Source organism: Anticarsia gemmatalis, chromosome 2, assembly GCF_050436995.1.
Source record: "Anticarsia gemmatalis isolate Benzon Research Colony breed Stoneville strain chromosome 2, ilAntGemm2 primary, whole genome shotgun sequence".
Taxonomy (NCBI): domain Eukaryota; kingdom Metazoa; phylum Arthropoda; class Insecta; order Lepidoptera; family Erebidae; genus Anticarsia; species Anticarsia gemmatalis.
The window spans coordinates 10,593,010-10,615,851 of NC_134746.1; the positions used below are offsets into that span (position 1 = coordinate 10,593,010).

At 35.8% G+C, this 22,842-nt stretch overlaps 1 protein-coding gene across 7 annotated transcripts in view; it reads right to left on the minus strand.

The window, feature by feature from the left end:
• The window catches only part of Pdzd8 (PDZ domain containing 8), a 37,375-nt gene that overhangs the window by 3,858 nt on the left and 10,675 nt on the right, over nt 1-22,842 (minus strand). For 4 of the 7 annotated variants that reach the window (XR_012960149.1, XM_076132046.1, XM_076132019.1 and 1 more), the window contains exons 2-11: nt 21,398-21,569; nt 15,125-15,307; nt 11,216-11,426; nt 10,076-10,286; nt 8,943-9,108; nt 7,914-8,114; nt 7,428-7,628; nt 6,634-7,277; nt 5,811-6,027; nt 5,066-5,174 (exon numbers count right to left, since the gene is read on the minus strand). Coding sequence is in view for 5 of the 7 variants with exons in the window: in XM_076132046.1 (XP_075988161.1) it covers nt 5,066-5,174; nt 5,811-6,027; nt 6,634-7,277; nt 7,428-7,628; nt 7,914-8,114; nt 8,943-9,108; nt 10,076-10,286; nt 11,216-11,426; nt 15,125-15,307; nt 21,398-21,550 (2,296 nt within the window). In the remaining 2 variants the exon portion in view is untranslated. The remainder of the gene's footprint in view (nt 1-5,065; nt 5,175-5,810; nt 6,028-6,633; nt 7,278-7,427; nt 7,629-7,913; nt 8,115-8,942; nt 9,109-10,075; nt 10,287-11,215; nt 11,427-15,124; nt 15,308-21,397; nt 21,570-22,842) is intronic. The other 3 variants (XR_012960150.1, XM_076132038.1, XM_076132028.1) reach the window with 2 other exon arrangements.

A 22,842-nucleotide genomic window follows, 5' to 3' on the forward strand; every position in this document is an offset into this window, starting at 1 on the left:
AGCAACAATGACTATATATCGTTGTATTTTTGTAGAGCACCTGTATATTGTGCCTGGTTTCTATACATCAACTACTGTCAAACAGCCAACAGTCTGACATCAAGACATGTAATTAGGTACTAAATTAAAAACATGTTGCATAATTTTATCAACTACTAGTTGCACCAAGCGACTTTTTCCGTATGAAAAGATTTCCTGTATTAAACAATGAACTTATGCGTTAATCCACATTATTAACTATCTGTGTAATTTTCATCAAAATCCGTTCATTCGTTTTGGTGTGATTGCGTTAAACAAAATATACATATCTACATAAAAATTTTCGCATTTATAATATTAGTTAGATTCTTTGTACAGGTACTGTTTATTTTTAAATAAATCAATGCCTCAGTAGTTGTTTCAGTAAAGTAAATCATGAAATATCACGGTTAACTTCTATCTAGAATACATAAACGGCAAAGTAAGCGTCTACTACGGATACTCGCGCTTGTTTCATTCGTAATATTTTTACAAATACTGTAGTCTGGTTTCTAACAAATAATTATCGCTTATTCTACCTATTCAGGTTTATTAATAAAATGGGGGTTAATAATTTAATGATTGATTAAATGAATGGACACGGTGGCTGATATTTTTTTTTTTTTTATTACTTTTTAGTCTATGTAGTATAAGCCGACAACCTATAATAAATTCGTAAAAGAAAACCAAAGTGAAACTGATTCAGATTTTCCTGTATTTTAGTAGGTACTTTGGCAAGAGATTTAAGCGTTAGGGATTACCAACTTTGTATTTAATTTTAAGTCACTTTGTTTCAAATGACAAGAGTTTATAAAGTAACAAATAGTAGCTCTTAACTTCAATAAAGACACAAAGTGGAACATTATATTCTTCCGGGTACACACACGCAACTGCTTACAATTTTTATACGATTACCGCGTTGTAAATTCACATTTGTAATATGTATCTTTCATTATATTTATTGCACATTAGTGTAAATAACGCGTTGTGTTGTACTTGTAAGTGTATAATTAGTGATGTAATGAGAAGTTGCATGTGTATTGTGTACTTAAGATCGCAGTGGAAAATAAATCCTTTCATATCCTCCTTTCCAAGATGGCCTCATACTCGTAATCGTAATTTAATTTCCAAATTGTTCTTGTATATAAATATTTATAAAGAACTGTAGTTTAATATTACTCACAGGTGTAGTCAAACTTTCCCTAAGATATAAGCAAAATCATCGAACTCTATGTAGAGTTGTTTTACAGCTCAGACATTATAAACCGATACATTTAGACAATTTGACATTAAAGTAAGTATGGTCAAAATCGTTCTGTGGTTTAGAACTAAGTCGTATTTGTACAAAACAAAGGAGTGAGGAAATACATATTTCTTCTACTTTTACATATTAAACACCAGAAGCATTTATGACAACTTTAAAAGATGAAAAGTGTATTGCGTTAGTTTTGGATCTTCGATCGATTGCGTCGGAGGGGTACTAAGTACTACTAAATACAAGTATAGAAGTATTTTGTTTACAGAATTTAGCACGATACTATCACGTGCTTTTATTGGTAAATATAACATTTAAAGCAACAGGTGAAAGCCGTTAACACCTTGCCAAAATTTATTACTAGTGTAAGTGCCCGAAGAAATTCCGAGCACGCGCCATAAGGTTTAATGGAAAAATAACTCAGTAGGTACATATCATTTTAGACGTTTTTGGGTTGATAGTTCGTGAATTTTAAGTGCTACCCTACTATTTAAGGTGATATAATTAATGCTTACTAGTTGGCAACAGTTCGAAGTAATGTTTGGCAATCTATCGCGAAATTACTACGAAGTGTGAAGGTGTTACGTAATTATGGCGTAATTTTTATTTAATTATTAAGTATTTATGAAAGATCTAGTACAGACAGTTTCGTAGGAATGTTAAGTTTAACAAATAGTGGAAAAAATCTACGACTCTTGTTGTCTTTAAGCTTCATTGATAATTTCTAATGCTATATTGAAATAGTTCCAGAGGTAGATAAATACGTACGGTGTCACCAGACGAAGAGACGACTCACTGACTATTCCAGTCGTGCATATAGTGAATAACTCGACTGTGTGTAGCGTACATATATATTTATTTTACAGCCTGGGATTAAACGATAATTATCTAGTACCAAAACCTGTAAGACAACTACAAAACAAATACGATTAATAAAATTCCTAGAATTTATTTAAAAGAATAAAAGTTCGTTCGTAAGAAGTTTCCTTATTCGTCATTGCTGCTGTTTTAATGAATCTCGTGATTATACAGATTGAGTAACGACTGTATCTTATGTTGAATTTATTTACATATTATCTTTTCGTTATCCTCCTCCTTGATGAATCATTCAATGGCCAGCATGGGTAGCCTAAAGCCTTTCTCTATACGCGTTTTTACGCGGTCAGTATGTTAAAGATTGATTATAAAAAGTTTAGCAAAATACACGCATACTCATACGCACCATTCGTCTACTTCAAAAGATCAAGATTTTCCTCAAACAGCTAACAATATTAATTCTTTTGATTTAATTATGTAGTGACTAGGATTTCATCATCATCGGCATGCCCTTTCTTCGAACTGAGTTAGAGCGACTTCCAGTCTCTCCAGATGCAGCTGAATACCAGTGTTTTACATGGAGCGACTGCCTATCAGACCTTCACGACCTAGCCACCAGTGAAGTAGCTATGACTTACCCCTATATTATATAGTTATAGTCTTTAAGAGATTAATCTTCACCTGTCACAATCACTATCACACTTGGCAAATGCATTGTTTCAGCTACATATTAAGATGCGTAGTATTTCTGAATGACGTGCGTGCGCTGCATGATTGAAAAACATGGGATAGCACTACTTGCTTACGTATTACAGACTGTTGTATATAAACAAACTACTAACTTATGTTTATTGAAAGCTAACTTCGTTGTACATTGTTTTCTTCCTTAGTTTTTATTGATTAACACATTACATCAAAGCAGCAATTTACTGAATAGTTTTAACGTACAGTGTAAGCGCACTGATAGTCAACAAAGGTTAATACGAAATGCATTGTAGGTATCATACTGAACTACATTATCAATAGAAGTGCGCAAATTTTCCTTTTAGTGAATATTTATCGTTGGAAATTTGAAAAAATAGAGTTGGATCATTGTGTGAATCGTGTAACTGTGTCATTGTCCTCATTTGTTATGGTTATTAAAATATGAATTATTGTTATAAATATTAATAAACATGAAAATATCCGAAGGTCGTCGACCGCATCCAACAGTGACGGGAATATTTTGGCGTACTTTCAAACAGAACCGCTGAAGAAACAAATATGTACGTAAATTTAATTCCTTTTGCAGAACACACTCGATATAAAACATCCCACGAACCAAATTTCAACATGTTTAAGTAGCTTTTTGTGAGTGTCGAGAGAAAAGAGGAATTACTTTGTTTTTGCACGTTCGGCAAAAATATTTTCTGTTTGTGTTTTCATATAAAATTATTACCGGTACCGAATGCGGCGTAGTAGTTCAATATAAACAGGGACTTGTAGTACGTTGTTAATCTAATTCTATATTTTTTGGCAACGAGTGAGAAACAAGAGCGTGTGTTTACGTTCAGACGCAATGTACGGATGTTAATAAATTTGGAAGAAATTGAATTGATATCTACGTCATATTCATCAAAAGCATTCTTAAAATGTTGTGCATTTACTGCGCATGAAATCAAAGATACATACATACATAATATCGCGCCTTTTTCCCATGGGGGCAGGCAGAGACCAAACAACTAAAAGAAAGTAAGATAAAATCGTGATATCCTAAAAACTGCAGTTAACACAGTTTACTCTAAACAAAAATCCTTATCCCGCATCATCCAGCTAAAATAACCTTAATACGTCCCGTTTTATCATATTTTCAAGACTATCCAGTAATAACAGCAATTCATTGTCTCAATCCTACACTTTCAGCAGAGCGGCAACGTCGGATGACCAGACAAGACCTTCAAAAAGGTCAACACTCATACGATAAATGAACACGCATGTATTTCAGGAAATTCACTCATTTTAGCAAACTGCAGTAATATGACAAGATGGATGACTAGATAATTTATCATGGTAGAAAACCGAATGCATAGTTTTACTGGCTATTCTTATTAAGTATGATTTATCAGCAACTGGAATCTTATTATTATTTGAGTTAGTTGAGAAGGTTCATTATTGAGAAGGATTATAATTTCTTCTTTTGTGTTCATTTCCTTGTTTCCTAATATTATAGCCGATAGAATTAGGTCGATGACCTTTGGCATTTCGTGTAACTAGAGAAGTAGGGTAAAGTTTATAATGTGCAGGTTTTCTGCAAATCGGGGGTCCCTGCCTTAACTGTACAAGACACCAAATATTTTTTTATAGACGCATGAAGATTTTTTTAGACAACAAAAAAAATTGCAAATTAAATAAAGCTGTTACAATGTGATTCATTTACAGCCATATTTTCATGCGCTCTACTTCATAACAGAGTAGTATTTGAGGATTTATCGAACAATAACATCAATAGATTTCGTAAGTGACGCAAGTCTTAATTCGTAAGTAACAAGATAATATTTAACTCATAACACTTATCATGTCTGAGCCGTTAACATGTACATTATTGCACATTACAGACATGTCGTACTAATTCGAAAGTCTGTCCATCTGTTACGCTTTCACGTCTAAACCGCTGAACCGATTTGGATGAAATTTAGTGTGTATACAGTTGTAAGTTATGGATTAAAATTGAACTGTTTAATCCAATACTCAGCCCCCAATCAGGTTTAATAGGAAACGTAGCTTTATATGCAAACAGAGATGAGCAGTTAGAACGTAAATAAAAGATTTATGGCATAAGAAATACTTCACTTCCTTCGAAAAATTATTTGATGAATCCAATAGGAGCTTTAGTTTTATATCCTATAATATAGACGTAAAGAAGCAAATATTTTTTTTGGATTTCATGGGAACGGCCTAATGGAAGCCTAATGTTCGATGAGATTACTGCAAGCTTACCTCGATCCTGTTTGGGAACACAGGGTGAAGACTCTTGACATTTGGCGACACATTTCTTGTGACACGACAAATCGCAGTTCCTACACTGCATCGCATCTTTCAGCCATATCTGTAAATCGTTAGAACTTATTTAATAGTCAAATCTATGTTGTCTTATATTATGAACTACATGAGGATTTTTGAAATTAGACTTTTAGACGTTACGGCGCAAATTACTCTGTTTAATTTTACCGAAATGTAGGAACAAAGATAAAATGCCCGATCGAACTTATTTATTTATAATAATTACTAAGAATTAAGATATATATTATATGTAAAGCGTATAATAGGTCAAGTTCAAACCAACGTTTCGGAAATGCCTATGAATGACTCAAGAAAGAACCGGTACATGTTCCTACCGGTGTAAGAGGACTGACTCATGAGTAAGTAAACCAGTAATATTAACAACTTTTCCTCCTCGTATGAAATTGTGAATGTATTGAAGTCTCAGAAATATGAGTCATCCGTAGGTTAATTAACCTGAGTTTAATATTAAAAGTACTTCGAATAGATATTTAGTTTTGCTATTTGTCTTCTTTTTAAAGAACTCAAGGCTAGTACTTTAGGTAAATTTCTGTAGGAACAAGGTTGATAATTGTGTTTCGGACACAGCAGAGATCTATGAACTTAGATCGTATATAAATAAAGTTCATAAATGATGAATGCGCTAAATGTGTATCAAAAAGTTTAGATATAGTGTTTTTACCTTCTTATTACAAAAGTCACATTGTGTTGATCTATGAAAGTGTGTCCTAACGAAGTCGTGTCGAGCTGGTTTCGGTGGCCTCGGCAATACAGGGTCTCGGGAAGTCCTTGGCGTCGCTCGTGTTGTCCCAACTCCTTCCCACTCCCACCATACGAGAGCATCGCCGAAACACAAGCACGGCTCGAACCCCGCATGTGATGACAGCTTGTGACTTTTACTGAAAGTTCATTCACCTCATCAACCTTTGAACTTGGTTTAATTATTACTGGTGAAGAAGTTAAGCAGTTCTCAGTTAGTGTATGTTAACGTCAGTTCTACTCAGACATTGTTTCATTATATTTCTTACATGACATCATTTGGGAGGGACTCATCGATATTGCACCACGGGATGAAATGTTTTGCTTTGTTTGGGGATGTGGGAACGGATGAATACGAAGAAGAGTTAGGAATAGTTTTACTCTAAATATTTCTAAAATATACCTACCTATGCAATACTTTCTATAGTTGAAGCTAAAATGATATGAATATAAAAGGAATTTTGGTTTATTAAAATACAGACACTTCACAATAAATAATTATAATACATTTTAAATACTTATAATATACGAATAATAGGAATAATGCTTACTTGTAGTTAATATGGAAGACATGCAAGAAAAGTTTTTTTGGGTTATTCAGTTTTTTCCGGAAGAAATACAGCCTGTGGAAATAGAAAAGCTGGAAGAAATGGAATTAAGATTTCTAGATTCCATGATAGGTTTAGGATAAGATTTATAGGATATAGTGACATCTAACGGGATAAATTCGTATCAAACCATCTCACCTAAACTTGATATCGACATCTGGCGGCAAAAACTGGTACCTCTTCATGTGATGTGGCACTGTCGAGTCTTGGCACTCGGCCAACAGCGCAGTTAGCGGTATATTCAAATATCCTAGTAAAATCTCTTCCTTCTCTCCGGGCACCGTGGCCCAAACATTTATGTTCAAGTATTTATGATTCTCATTGAGTTTAAAATCGGTTTCTTCATCGAACGGTATGATAGGTTTTAGCGGCGTATTCTTGGTCCAGAACATTTGACATATTTCCACATGTTCAGTTTGTCGGGGGCCTCCAGTCTCGAACACCTGTTCTTCTTTTTCGTTTTCTTCTGGTTCTTTCTCTGGAATCTTGCATTCTGAAGAGTCAGTTCTAATGATAGGTATGTCGGGATGTTTAACTATTTTGTTGATGACGGTAGCTTGTCTGAGAGGCGTACTGGCTCCGGAGGCTGGAGGTGTACTGCCAGCTGAGCTATCGGAAGACTTATTTTCTACTGAGCACCGACGCTTCCGAAGTCCGAAGTTCGCCGCTGTAGGAGGTTGCTCCGAAGGTTTCGTTTGTCGCGCCGGCTCTATCTTTTGTTTGGCTTGTGCATCAGTCTCGTTTTGTGGTTCCACTGTTTTAGCTGGACTGGATTCTGAATCCTAAATAAACGAGATTTCATAGTTCTGTTAAAATTTGGTTGACACCACGAAGTTTATTTATTTATTGTGATTGGAAATTCGATCGATATCGAACTATTTTGAAGATAACAATAATGTACTGTCTTAAACGTATGCAGAACTACAAATTACCTGTAAACTAGTCTTAGAGGCTGCAGCGCGCATGCCCTGAAGGCGGACGCCCTCCATGACCTCTGAGACCCTCCTGAAGGAGAAATTAGGCTTCATCCTCTTGGTCTCGGAGTCGTCCCTCCGAGCCGCCGCGCCGCCGCCACCGCGCCGCACGCGCACCGTCACCGCGCGACGTTCTACTACGCGCAGGAGCTTACCCGCCTGCCAATATCAGATAATATATAAGTATAAAATCTTCGGTCAGTTATATTTAACAGGCATTCGAGAAGGAGATAGTTCTCATTTTTATCAAGAGCAATCAGATTTTTGAGCTAAACGACAATCAATTTGTAAGAATTAGTTACACTGAAGTCTTATGCTGTCTATGTGACTTCGAAATAGAGATTGAAATCATTTTAAGAATCACTTAAAATTTAGTGTGAGCACTCGCGCTTAATTAATTCGAACATACATTTTAGAAGCAGTCAGTTACAAAATCTTTCTCACCTGCGCAACATTATTAACAGGCTTATTATCTACAGCGAGCACAACGTCATCCCGTCTCAGGTCGGCGCGGTACGCGGGCGACATCGGCACGACGGTGTCGATGAGCACCGAGCCCACGCCCTGGCAACACACGAGCCCTAGCGGCCCGGTCACGGCTGGCAACACTATGTCTAGGACTAATACACCGCGGCGAAGCGATACCTGCCGACAAAAAAATGTTTTAGTACAGTTTTAATACACAATCTCAGTTAGTGGACTTTAGAAAATGAATGGAGAGTCAGTAGATAGATTAGGTACGTAGCTTATGTTCGACGACGTCACGTAGTGTTTAAAAAAGTTTTCAGTTGTTGGAAATCGAAATAGACGGAGAGGCTTTAGCATTTATAATATTAGAATGGACACTTATTTCTAGTAATAACTTAGTATTAGGCATAGTATCAATCTTAAGTCTGTCCCTACCATTGCATTGTTACCACGTCTGAATGAAACAAAATCAGTCAATATCATATGTATACGTAATATGATTCCTTTCTTTTTATAAATGAGGAAATTAACAGCTTCAAATGCCTTTGTTATCGGTGTAATAATTTAATTCTTTTGTTCTATAGAAACTAAGCATTTCCTTGTTTGTTAAGTTTATTATGCGCCTGCGATGCGAACACTAGGAAAAACGTTAATTAATTCGGATATCACATTACAAGTAACGTTGTACGGAAGATACGCTTGAGGTAATTATTTGATGATAAATAGTATTGAATAATATAACATAAGACTTTGAAGTTACAGCATAAATGTGTGTAAAAATAAAACACAGTTTTTATAACAGTAGAATTAGCATATTCATATTTTTACGCAACTTTCGTAGCCACATTTTGACTACAAGGGAACTTACTTATCCATTTTACCAAATAGGAACTCAATTACTATCAAAGAGAGATCTATAACTTAAGACAAAACCTATCAGATGAGTACAGTAAACCGACTACAAAATTTACAAAACTACTACTGCCTAGTTTGTATACTACATACCCATCCATGCGAATCAACAGCTAAGGCGGCTCGCACAGTCGCAGGTCCTCCCGACCACTGCAACCTCGTGACTTCCATGAGCCGCACCGTGAGCTTCCCATGTGGAGTCGGTCCATCTTCACCTTCCGTACTCCCAGGGTCCGACTTAGGGAAGAACGGCTTGTAGCTGCGCAATGAACGACCGACTTATCACACCGATATTTATACTGAGATATAACACTTATCGTTTGTAAATAGTACTGATATTGTATCAATGATAAATATTTCGATGCCCTAAATAAACAATTAGGACATTTTTAATCTCTTAAATCCACAAGACGGTCAAACCGTGCACGTTTTTGACGTCACTGAATAAAGAACTTTATATTCGTACACTACAAGGTTGTGATTTATAAAAACTTGTCCGTTCAAACACTATTCAATTTATACTTAGTAAGTACCGATTCAATTTGAAAAGTGTGATATCACAAAAGTGCTCGACTTTGATTGAATTCACTGAAAACCAATTAATAGAAATCCTAGCAAAGTTTATTAAAGAACATTTTCCCAGAGCGTTTTCCAACGACTTGATTGTTTTAATTTAATTTATGAGAGGAGTTTGTAAGCCATATAAGTGTGCAATCAGAGCTCACGATGTTTGACACTAATAAGACAGGGGCCGTCTCGGAACCGCGGGAGTATTAAAAGTTTGACAACTCCTCCAAGTTTGCGAACTCTTGATTGACATGAAGATTTAATATGACAAGCCAAGGCTAGCCATCAAATTAGTAGACCGCGTGAATTGTGGACATCAAGCTAAGTGATTCAATTTAGTCGTATTATGTTAAAAGGTAGTACATTACATGTGGAGTTATGTGGTTTAGACACGGACGCTTAACAAAAATATACTGGAACCATTTAGAATTTTAAAATATTAAATACCATAAGGCTTTTTTTCCGAATTTGTACGCAAATTTTCATGAGTTATGCCGTCTTCTTGAGCCGGATTTCTTTATTGAGATAAGAAGTTACATCCCAATTTTGTATCATAAGAATTTGAAGTAGCTCACAAAGTTGCGATTTCTTTATCAAGTTATTATGCTTGTCGACGCCGAATGCCAATAAATAACCGTGATACTTCACTGATCTCTTACCGTATTTTATAATTAGGTAGCGTGTGCCTTTGCGCGACTGCTCTCCTAATGTGTGCGGCGACTAAAGAAGCCAGTCTAGGCTTGATCTGTCTTCCCTGGAACCTTCCGCGCACTCGGAGCTCAAGCTTCGGTGGTGACTCGAAGGCGAGCGCCCAGTGCGTGTAAGGAGTTCGGCGGAACATTACTCGCACGTTCCCACTCAAACTTTCAACTGAAAACATGTAGAAAGGGATCAGGGATGTATAATATCAATAGGGAAGAGAATGTTAAAACTATGAATGTTACTAAAACCGTATTTTTTTCACTGATAGTCGGATCTTTATAATCATTTAATTACATTTTTCTGCAATTTTACAATTAAGATGTATTTTATTCACTAGTCATATTGTATTATGTTCAGGAAAACTATCAAGCGTTTACAAGAAACAATTATTACAATAATCAGTTAAATCACGCCATCGCATAATAATATCATCGTAGTAAACGGAACTCATATTTATATTTATCGCTATTCGTAAAAGTACTTTATGATTCTTTAACATAATTTATGCCATGTTTGCATGAAACAGACTAATGGAGAACCCCTCCTAACTAAATATGGCGTAATATAATATTCAACCGGGATTATACAGTAGATTTAACATATTCGTAATTTATTCAAAAGTTACTAGAAGTTGAAAGATAAATATTTAAACGATAAAAAGTTTGTTATCGTCGTGTTCAAAAAGTTTTTTTATGACGCGGTTTTAAAATTCAACACGGTGTTAAAAAATAAACATATTTATCAAAAATATGATAACAATATTACGTGTTTTCAATTCTTATGAATATGTACATTGTACATACCTAAAGGTAATTTTAAAAGATACACGATGTACTCCGCTAACGTAAGCATTTACGAAATTAAGTCAAAGCTTGACTAATATTGTAGGCATTCATTCTTATATGTTTGAAAGTGATAAAGCTAATCCGTGTGTAACCTCGAAATTATCACTCAACTGTACACAAGGCATGGCATGTACTTTATACAATTACTATTATTATCGAAGTCCTTCTTAATACTTATCAAAATTTAAAGAAATTAGATAAATTCTGCTAGAGCCTCGAGCTTACGCTAGTAATATAATACCAAAATCATACCAGTAATGGATATATTAGCAATCTTGCCGAGCAGCATGACCGCGTCCACATCGATCCTGAAGCTGCCGTCATACGCGATGTTGAACTGCAGGTCCAAGGACCTCAGCCTCGCACCGTCTTCCTCCAGCTCGCCCGTCAGTAGCCGAAGGTTCGAGATGCTGGGGAACTCTGTGCCCACTTCTAATGAACGAAGCTGGAAGTATTGAAGTACCTACTTGTTACTGATATAGACGATTCAAATCATATTCCTCATATGCAATAAAGAATCTAATTTGCATCACTTTTCATTTTCATTCCCATTTAATATATCAATACCATATTGATATATTAAATGGGATGAACCCTTTAAAGCATGTATGTTTTAGGTACTCGTATCAGTGGACTTTTAGTGTCTTGAGTGGGATGCTTAAAATTTTAATGGGTCTCATAAAATAATACGGAGAACCAAAAGAGTATATTGATGGTTTTAAAAATATTACAAATTAATGAAAGATCTTTATCAACAAAGTGATACTCCAAACATAAGGAAACATTCTTCTTTTGTCACCATATTACTAAACTTCTGCTCAACCTTCTCTCAGACCTCGACATTATCTTCCAACTTCGATTGCAGAACAGAAAACATACACTAGTTCCTAAAGCCTTTCGTCTCATACTAAATTCATAGATAGAGAAGAGATGGAGCTATTTATAGCCGGATTCCGGCCGACAAAGCCACAAGCCGCATGACAAACGACAGGCAACCGACGTTTAGGCGACGTAACCACAAATCGTGAAGGAAATCGTTTATTGAAGAGATTCATTTTGAGACCGATAACATTCTGTATTCAATAGAATGAGTTTATTTACACATACGTCATTTAAGATATTATTACAATAAAATATGTGCCATTAACTTAATCTATCTTTAGTAATAAGCGAAGAGAGCAGCTTTTATTGCTGCCTTAAAGAAGCGCCTAAATCTTGGATCGTTTCTTGTCAACAAGGACTGCAACAGTTTGAGCCAGATCCGCGGCTCCAACGCAGCAATAATTGTAAAGATTGAAGATTGATTTAAAATTATTATCATAAAAAAATAAATAAGTGATTGTGTGCTTGAACATCTCAATGATGTTGTTTTATGTTCTTTAAAACTCAAGCAAACAAACACTTATATTCTACCTCACGTTCGTATTAAAGAGTTTTAAAGAGACACAATTTACCTATTCATACGTGTACATAGGTATAGTCTCGCATATCACTCATTTCATTTTCATCTCAATAAGAGCATTCGGGCTCGAGAGACTACGTTGATGGATGAAAGTAAACACTCTGTTCGCAAACATATTTGTAGACGTTCTGAATATTACTGACAGTACTACCTATAACAGTTCTCATATGAAATATGTACCCACGAGTATTAATATCCCGTGAAAAAAGTATTTGCATAATATTCAACAACATTAGCTATGAGAAAAACAACATCTTTTACGTGTTATTTTTACTGAAACTGTCTGAAACAACGAAGCTCCCGACCTTTGGGAATTAGATGGAAAGGTATTGCTCAAACATTGCTTAGGGCGGTTGCGAGTTTCCCTTCGATAAGGGTTCCAAATGAAAAGAAAGAATATTGGGAAATAAATCCTCTATTTCAATGCATAGAACCTTACTGAGGCTTTTCTCTTTTTCATGTTTGCTCGAATGAGGGAAACATCTGAATACTTTGAGCAGATATTCAAATATGTACTTTCTTAGATGTCCTGGGGGCAATGTGTATCTCAGTTGCCATCTATTTGAAAGCCACTGTACCGTACATTGATTATTACTTAAATGACGACGGTTTGTGCCTTACGTTAAAACAGCAATGCAGAGTAATTATCGAATCTCGGTTTCTAGTTGTCAACAGAAATACACAAAAAGCATGCAAGTATGTTTTAACTGTGACTGGTTTATACTGGTTTACATTGACAAAACGCAACATATTTTGTTCTATAATTGAGTCAGTCAACACAAAGGTATCCGCATTATTTTTTGCACGAAACGATATGTGCTAGCCATTACGAGTTAGCTACCTACCTACTAGTAATAGCAAAACGATCAATATGAAATTATACGGCCATTTTTTTCAGTATGTTCTTTATTGAATGCCGTGTTTCCACGTCGTCGGCCGTTTGTTATCCATTGAAGCTCACCGAAGCGAGCAGTTTGCTAATAAATAAGGACTGTTCAATGTATGACGTGTTAATTAACTGTTTAATTGGATGTATTGAGGAGTTGATGGGTAATTAAAATTGATGCGTGATATTCGATCTGTTTTTGGGGGAAAAGCTATTGGTTGAAGAGATTAATAATTGGTGTTTTCACTTCTGTCGGGAAATTGGTTCTCCATATTCAAAGCGTTAGCAGCTTCGATTTATTAAAGTAACATAATATCATTTACTAACTATTTCAACTTCATCATACCTACGAACCTTCCCAATTATTTCTCAAGCAAAATTTTATCTCAAGAGGTATTTTCGGCTCGCCTTTTCCAATTACATGAGGTGCGGGATCGGCTTCTAGTCTAATTAGATCCGGCTGAATATCAGATTTATACCAACTGACCTCTGACCTTTGCAAATTTTGCGACCTAAAGGGGCAAATATATTTCGGGCAAGCTTTGAATATACATCTGCTTTTATTAGGCACTCCGTAATTAATGAGGTGGACGCCACCTAATAAAGTAATAAGGGAACGTGCCCAGGTAATTAAACTCCAATTTAGGGTTATTATTAGAGCTTAAATGACAAAGTTATTGTATGGGAAACGAAGCGTGAATGACTTATATTTCCAATTATACTTTATGATAATTTATATTTTCAATTATATACTGAACATCGGAAAACACCTTAAAGGTTGGAGAAAATATTCAAATCAACCCAATGTATCGGCCAGCTATGTATCATTATACGAACGTACGTGATATTCAACATTTCTAAACAAGGACCAATTAGTCTAGACAACGCGGCAACGTTTCAATTACCATCACAACGAGAACACACATTCCCTCCAATCGTTTCAGCTATGCGATACAATTACAATACATACGTAGTGGACCTACATTCACTAAAGACAGATGATTCCTCTGATTGAATTAGATGCTAGGGTGTGTCAACTTGCGTAGCCTACACAATATTCACAGTCAATAATAGGAAATGGATTTTTATTAGCCGAAGACAAAGGTTCGGTACGATTTCCTGCGATAATTGAATCTTATTTATTTCCGTCGCGTGACGTAAATCCACAAACGAAATAAAGTTCCTATAGAAATGATTTCAGACTTTTATCTCTTATTTTACCTTGCTTTCGACTTCTCTCGTACAATTTGCAAGTAATATTACTTAAAGTTCTTTCTTATCTCAATAAGTTTCAGTGAAAAGTCCATCCTGCGGACACAAGAGCAATGCATAAGTTCGTGGCTAACAATTCAAACTTTTGCCGGCTAGATATCTACGCGTTCCGACGTAGAGTACCTAAGTTATGGGTCTTTTAAGCTGGGATATTAAATAGTCTCAGAAAGAAGAGTTAAGACCCTTTAAGTTGGTATTATATGTATAAAAAAAAGATATTAAGTATATGAAACGGCTCACGTCATAAGCTGTATCTGTAGCTCGATTCTCTACTCCTATCGACTGCCGACAACCGGGTAGCTGTGGAGAAATTTCACTCGGAAATCTGTTTAGCGTCTCTACAGGGCTTCGTTAGCTATTTTGGCAGTTCATTTTAAATATATTTTAATTATATTATTTTTTACATTTTTAATATAATTTACTCTCGGTACTTGATAGAACCGACTATAGAGAAATGAGAGAGCTGAGGTGTTTATACTAAAGTCATTCAAAGGCAGCAGTACCGCCTTTTTATTTTTTCGGCTAAAGATTTTACACTTACCGTTAACGACTCAAAGATCTTCCCCGACGAAGTCTTGGCGAGCAGTTCAGCCAGTTCAGAGGCCATGCGCCGGCGCAGCCAGCGCGTGTCAGCCGTGCTCTGCTGGAAGATGAACTGCAACATCGCGTTCAGCGCTCCCTCAGGCGTAGAGCCCGCGCCCCGGGTCAACTCCGTAAGTATCTCCTGATGGAAAATATGCACCGTATATCATCTGAAGGTTAGAATCGAACTTCTACGCTAAAATATTAGAAATTCAAAATCGTTACTAACTCTATTTCGAGAACTCACTTTCATTTATTTATGAATAAAAAAATCTATAGTGGCCTGGAATTTTAGAAACGCACTCGGTGAAATAGGCTCACCCCATATTACACGAGACTGACATTGCTAATTGCGAAACATGAGTGTATTTTATACACCTCTGCCTATATGCCTTCGGGTAAAACAAGCGTGATAGATGTATGTAAAATAAAGGCAGTGCAATCATCAGTTTTCTGTAGCATCTCTTTAGACTATTTCTAAAGCTTTAAAAACTGACTGAAAAGGTTAAAAAAGAAGTAAAGGAAATGTATGTTTACAGTATTGCTTTACTCTACCAAAGTTAATAAGGAGGGTTTAAATGTCATGCGTATCAAAGTATCTGTGACACTCACGTTAATACCTGTGTGACCTCGTTTAAACCATGATTTACGTTAGCCTAATGAATAGTAATAGTAGTTCCGTTATATCATTTTTATTACGTCATACCATTTCTTTCACGGCTTCGATTGAGGCATCTGACAAGGGGCAAACCTAGCGCTGACAGCAAACTGCTAAAGACAGTTCACGGAAGTCTGGGTTACTATATAGACTCTCAGTAGATATATCCTCATAGAATTTCCGGAACTTCCCTTTAATACTTAATTCAATCAAAAACTTCGTAATCCATAGTCGTTTCCAACGCTTGAATAAGTGAAGCAGTTTCAAGGCATGTCTATTTCTATAAATAAGACATTTCAACGTAAGGTTTCAAGTCAAATTAATTTGATAGCTGCAAAGTGAAGACCTCACAGAGGCGTAAGTGAATTAAATTGCTTCAGGTTTATTTATGGGTGTTGAAGTAAACAAGATGGTTTTCAAAGCTGTTGAAGGCTCTCAGAGGTGCTGTTTACGACTGGAAAATCATATTTTATCACCTCTGGCCGAGGAGAATTGTTGACAGTAATGTGATTTTACAATTTGTGGATAACGCCTACAGGTTTCAGCTTCAACTGTTGAAGTAATTTAACTTATTGAGATTAGATTTCAGAGCATTTGATCTCCTCGTTCTTGACATTTCAGGTTGTTGTTTTCAGATTTGCGGATTAGTTAGGTATAATTGGGTTTTGAAGACAATTTCGTGTAAATTAAAATAACTGCTTTTATCTTGTTTGTTATTATTCTTTATTGCGAACGTTAGTCTTGTTCCCTACTAATCAAATTTTTACAACATCTGACTATGATCCTAATTCTCAAAATTCATTAAACATTTCTGGAAATTGTGATTTACCTCCCGCAGCTATGTAATTCTACAATTTTCAAACACCCAATTTCTCGGAACCAATATCGTACACTAAACATATTTTTCAAGGTATTTCTAGTACAGAATTACCGAATCGAAAAACTCTTGGCACCAATTTATTCAATTGCCCCGTATTATGTTCCGCTTATGTAAATGTAACGGCTCAGTAATCGGGTGTTATGTACAAAGTTCGGAACGATCGATCAATTAACCAACAAGTAGGTTATTCCGTTGGCATTTCTGCGCCGGTAGTGTTCCATTTACTGGCGTTAGTTTCACTATCAATCAAGAGAGCATCTCGCCTTGAATTATTGCTATCTCCAGTCAAACGTATCGGTTGTGTGATACGAAGTGACGTGTGAACAAAATTATTGAGCTGTATTATCGTATAATTATTCCCGCAATATGATTTTGAACATGGCTTCTATAGTTCTAACACTAACCACTTAGCAGAGAGACTTGTATACAAGGTTTACGGTTAGCGGAGGAAGGGGGTACCTACACAAAATTCAGAACAGTTGCAGTGGTGACCTGGCTAATGCAGCTGACGATAGCCTGTTTGATACAGCCACTTTATTTAGAAAATACACCGAATTCTTCATTATTTCTATTATGTTGTCGAACTATACGCTCTGTGTGTCTACACAAATCTTGTTTAATTTTCGGGAAGGTAATGTCCAAAGGTGTTGAAAACTTCCTCCAAGGTAAACTTTAGACACTCGTCGACAAGTCAAATCAAGAGTGGCATAAATGCCTACGCTAGAATTACTTTGAATCCGAATTTGAAATCAAGAATAGAGGTATCATTACATTTGTATCGAACACTGCGGTACAAATGTACCTATGTGCGTTGAAATGGTTACTTGGTATAGAAGTGCAAGCGTCAAACCACTAATAAATTGATTGATGAAGACGAGAAGAGCTAAGTCAATACGTAGTATTATGTCAAAAGTCCCAGCTACGAAAATAGTCACTTCGTGTAGCAAATGTCTTTAATGCTCTAAGATTTTTTTCGAGTCCATCCCTTCATATATCATAGTAATGTTCGCTTTAGTATCCATTGGTCCGTGTTATCTCAGCTATTAGCACGATTACTCCTTTAATGTATATATCACCTTTCATGTACTCAACCTTATTCCACGTAGATAATAAATACTTACGAAATACGAAGAGAGTTACAAAGTAATCTTATCCAGAATACTTCGACCGTACTTTCATGAGCTTACGCACTAATGAAGTTTCTTTTGATCCAAAGACTTAATACTGCTTTGACGTACAAAAGGAAGGTACTAGAATGTTTGTTGTGAATCTACAGATGTAGAGAAAAGAGAGGTGTGACGTCATACCTCATCAACCGAAATTTGTATCGACACGGCTGTATTTAATTATATTTTGCACAACATTGAGGCCGGCAGCGGCGCGTAATTAAAGCCCTTTATTTGGGGCGCGTAAATGATGGACGGTGGTCAAGTATAAATAAAATACGAAATAATAGACCACTGGTTTCCCCGTTATATAAAGCAAAACATTCACCATTCATTACGCAGTATGTGGGGAGTTGTTTTGTTAGAAATATTTACGATACAAAATGTTAATATTATTATGTGTTTATGGTTTGCTTAATACGCGTTAAATTAGCTTTGTTATTACGTGTTCAATCAAACATTATGCGCGGTTTCTACAGTTAAAAATGTTGACGCCGCAGAAAAATCTGTCTGGCATTTTGAAGTTATATATAATTTCGCTAATTAGTTTCTAAAAAAACTCCAAGTTTCTTTTTACACTGTTCAAATAGTCGCTCTACAACTTTTATTTTGAATTCAAAGTGTCCAAAGCCCGTGGAAAAATCATTTAACGGATTTTCCAATATGCTTGTTCAACAGTATGTATTTCGGGCACACAACCGGCTAACATAAAACACATTTTACGATGTGTTTTACAAGATCAGTATTGTCAATCTAAATCCTTTTGGGTCGTTGGTAGTACACACGTGTCGCAACCTTCTAAAGGTCGCGTTGGGGATAATCCTCAAATTATACTGTACACGGACATTTCACAGTTCATTCATGACGATGTTTCGGTGTTGGCGAACTTGATAACTTTGTGAAACATCAAACTACTATTATAATGTCTATTAGTTTATGAAATTATCTAGCTGGGAAGATAGTTATAGCGGAATTCAACGTTTGGATAATTTGTTTTAACGAATCTGATGAATAAGAATAATTTTCGCTTTGTATTAATCTTAGGTATTGGTACAATTGCGGTATGAGTAAAATTAGCTGCTTTGTTTTTCAATTCATCGGGATTAATGTTTAAGCATTTTAATCCAAATTAAATCTTCTTTCCACGTAATTACAAAACACACGAGAGACACGATTCTTCAAATTAGTTATTTCAGATTACTTGAATTAAAGGAACAAGCTGCTTAGTAATTATTTTGATTCTGAGAATCGAGGAAATGCCTACTGTTGGCTTGATTTTGTATTCAAACCTTAAAGACGAAGGCAATATACATATCTGTAAGAGTATTGTCATAATACTTTATCTATAAGTTCTTAAAATGTACCACGTAGATTTCACTGAACTTATACGTTTATATTTCAGACTATACTAATAAAATAATGCTAAAAAGTTTGTCTGTTTGATTGCATTTATCTCAGAAAATACTAGTTCGAATTAAAAAAATATTTTTATCTTCCATTTACTGAGGAAGACAATGGACTATACATAATATATCACATTATAAGCATCGCGCTATGTCTAAGCGAAAACGAACTAACTCCTCGAGGACGAATTCTCGGGAGGCCGCTATTATGGATAATAGGAAAATCCAAAGCTTAGAATAAGCTAACATACGTTATCTTAATTTATGGAAAGCCCATGGGAAGGTAGAAAATGATTGTTTTAATTATAAAATAATTGATATTTTCTGCCTGCTAGCTAACTTAATTAAAATTAGTAGTCCTCCCAATTCTAAGAGGATGGCACGTTTTGAGTGAAGGCTACACCCTCCCTTTTCCAAGAAAAACAGCCTTTGTTTGTTATTCGAAGGATTTCAGCCTCCAGCCAAAAGTACCTATACAGACACTGAGTGATAGAGAATAATCTAAATACAATATGAGCCTAATTTAAAATCCATTACGTTCCCTCTATAATAAAGAATGTAACAAAAGGTACGGAGATCTGGAACCTTTGTGTACAAAGCTCGGGTTACGCGGTACACTTTAATTTTCATACTGTTGTTTGTACTGAACAAGAACGGGAAAATAAACAGATTGACACGGCTAATGTCAACTGTTTGTTGCGAACTCAAGTTGTACTTTAGTGAAACGTCAAGCAGCGATACATTTTATTTGCCGCGGTATTAAATATGAATTGTAGGTTTGCGATTATGCTTGAAAATTAATGTTGATTTGTTTTGTTCCTTGTGCTGATTACTCTTGTTACGTACACATAGTAGTTTGAAATGAAGCTAATAATTTTATCTTTTTTTACAAATTCTTTGTGACACTATATCTAAAATTTGTACCTTAACGTAAACAAGAGCATGCCTAGATATCTTGATTACGTCAAAAAATCAATTAATCAAAGTTACGAGGTAGAATTTTAGTTCAAAAATATTCTTTAAGGGTAAATATTTTGTACTTGTTTGCCTATAATGTAATTATTTGTACGCTCCAGAGATTAAACAGGCCAAGTCTAGAGAGATTGATGGCTCGCCCTATTTTTTTAAACATCGGCATCGTTGTAGTTATAACAAGTTTCTTGGTACAAAATTATGAGCTATTGTGATTGTATTTGGAACAATACGACCTCATCTGTTCAGAGAACTTCTAGTGCTTTAATTAATTAATTGGTTATAACTTGGCTATTGTTTGAGTGAGCCCTTTGTTGAGAATCTAGGTAGATTATAGCGCTGCGTGGCTACTAGATGTGCAGTTTTAACGACCAATAGAAAAACTACAATATACTTTTATATTTACATTAGTATTATTAACAACAATTACTAACTGTGAAACAAACATATCGTATGAAGGTATAAGGAAACGATTCTGCCACTAGATAAATTTCTTTAAAATAGTACCTACTATATTCTGAAAGACGTCTTTCCATAGATGAATGCCATTCCTCATCGCGCAATCGAGGCTTCGGCCTTTCAATTAATTGTCCGCATCGGTCGATATGTGCCGATAGTGCATCTCATTTGCGTTCATCAGTAAAGTTATGACGTTATGAGCGAGCTACGATAGCGCGTGGTCCGCAAGAGAGCCGTGCTCGCATTGATACGACGTGATTATGCAGAGAAGCGGATTCCCTGATGTCTCCTCCTGCATACGAATCAGTTAAAATGAGATGCAGACGCATTCATTGACGTGGCTGTAATCGAGCGCGGTATTTACTTTAAAAGCATTCCTTTTGTTCTTTACTGAAATTTATCTAGAGCCTTAAGCTACGCTAAAGGTTACGCTTATTTGAAATACATAAATACGTTCAAAGTAATACATCAGTACAACTTTCTAAAGGTTATGTTTAGTTTGTTACTAAATAAATATGTACAACAAATAAAGTGAGCAAACACCCATAACTTTAAAGGATTGCATTTAAAACTAAAACATAAAGCGCAAACTGTGCTGAAATGGGCTGGGTTGATCACAACAATCACGGTCTAGCTAAATAACTTATAATTCAAATTCTGTTTCTTTTTAGTCATTTTTATAAAGATAACTCACCGCTGGCAACGTGACAGGTAGGCTGAGGTCCTCCTGCTCCTGCGGCTTCTGCTCGAACGCCTTCACGTAGTAGATGAAGATCACGACCGGCACAGACAGCGCCGACACTGCGCCGAACATTGCCGCCATCAGCAACCACGTCCAGTCCGGCATTTTGTTCTAGCGTTATTAACTGCCAACAATATACATGAATTAAGAGGAGGAACTCGTGGTTTAGTAAACAACAGCTGCGCGGAGCTATCTCCGAGGTTAAGCTGCGCTTGCATGGCTTGCTTCTGCGGATGGGAAGTCTGGATATGGTGTTAAAATGTAAGTAACTGGGTTGTGGAGGTAGAAGAGGCCGTCGCTCCATGTAAAATACTGGTATTCATCAGCATCCGGTGAGAAAGGAAGCCGACTCTAGCATAGTTTAAAGAAAGGTTAGAGATAATGAATAAACATTAAACTTACTAAATTAAGAATTAAACTTTACTTTTTTTCCGATTTTGCGATGTAAAGGAAAGTAATGTGTGCAAGACTGCAAGGCCAAACTGTGTGACGACTATACTCTTCTTAATAAGAGTGCTATATAGTCTCTTATGAGTGCCGAGCGGTACATTGCCAAATAAGTTAGGCCTTACCTCACTATTCAATTCTACTCACCCGAGAATCTCTAGAGACCATAGGTAAATAGCTGATACAAATTGAAACAGATATTTATTTATTTTCTTTCTCAACAAAGAATAATATTATCGAAAATAAGGTTGATTTTTCTCGTCGCCAGTTCGGCGGAAAAATAACATTGGAAGAGAAACAGATTTATAATAACAGAATATCAAAATTGCGGAAAATTCTGTTTGAAAAGGGCCTAGGGTTCCGGTTCAAAGGCCAGAGATAATACTGAATAGGCTTTATTTATATAAAACCGGTTGGTATAGTACACTTGAATATTTTATTCCGTAATACGCGTACGTATCTCGTATCTCAGTGGAATTCTTGGTAAAGGTCGACGTTATTACGCTTGAAAAGAAAATCTACAAATTATAATTGTTTCGTGTAATGTTCAATCAAAACCAATTTAAAGGTTCGTGTGAAAAGCTTCTTGATTTTACAATAAACGGGCTTCTATTTTGTAATTTAAAGATACCGCCGTTATTTTCCGACTATTGTATATTTACCACTGTTTTGTAGAACCCTCAAACAGACTATGAAAGTTTATATTTGTAAGACGCTTTGTAGTCAAAGTAATTTGTTGATATAACCAATCAAAGTTCACTTCGGTATGTAAACATAATACACACAGATGTCCATACTAAGTTTACATTCACAAGCGTTCATTCAAAACAACAGTATCCAAATTGGCGTTTTCATTTCACGACCAATAGCTGCAATTTGCACGACCAGTAAAGCATATTGGGATACACGATGCAATTCCACTTGGTTGGACACCGGAGTTAACGTGTTTA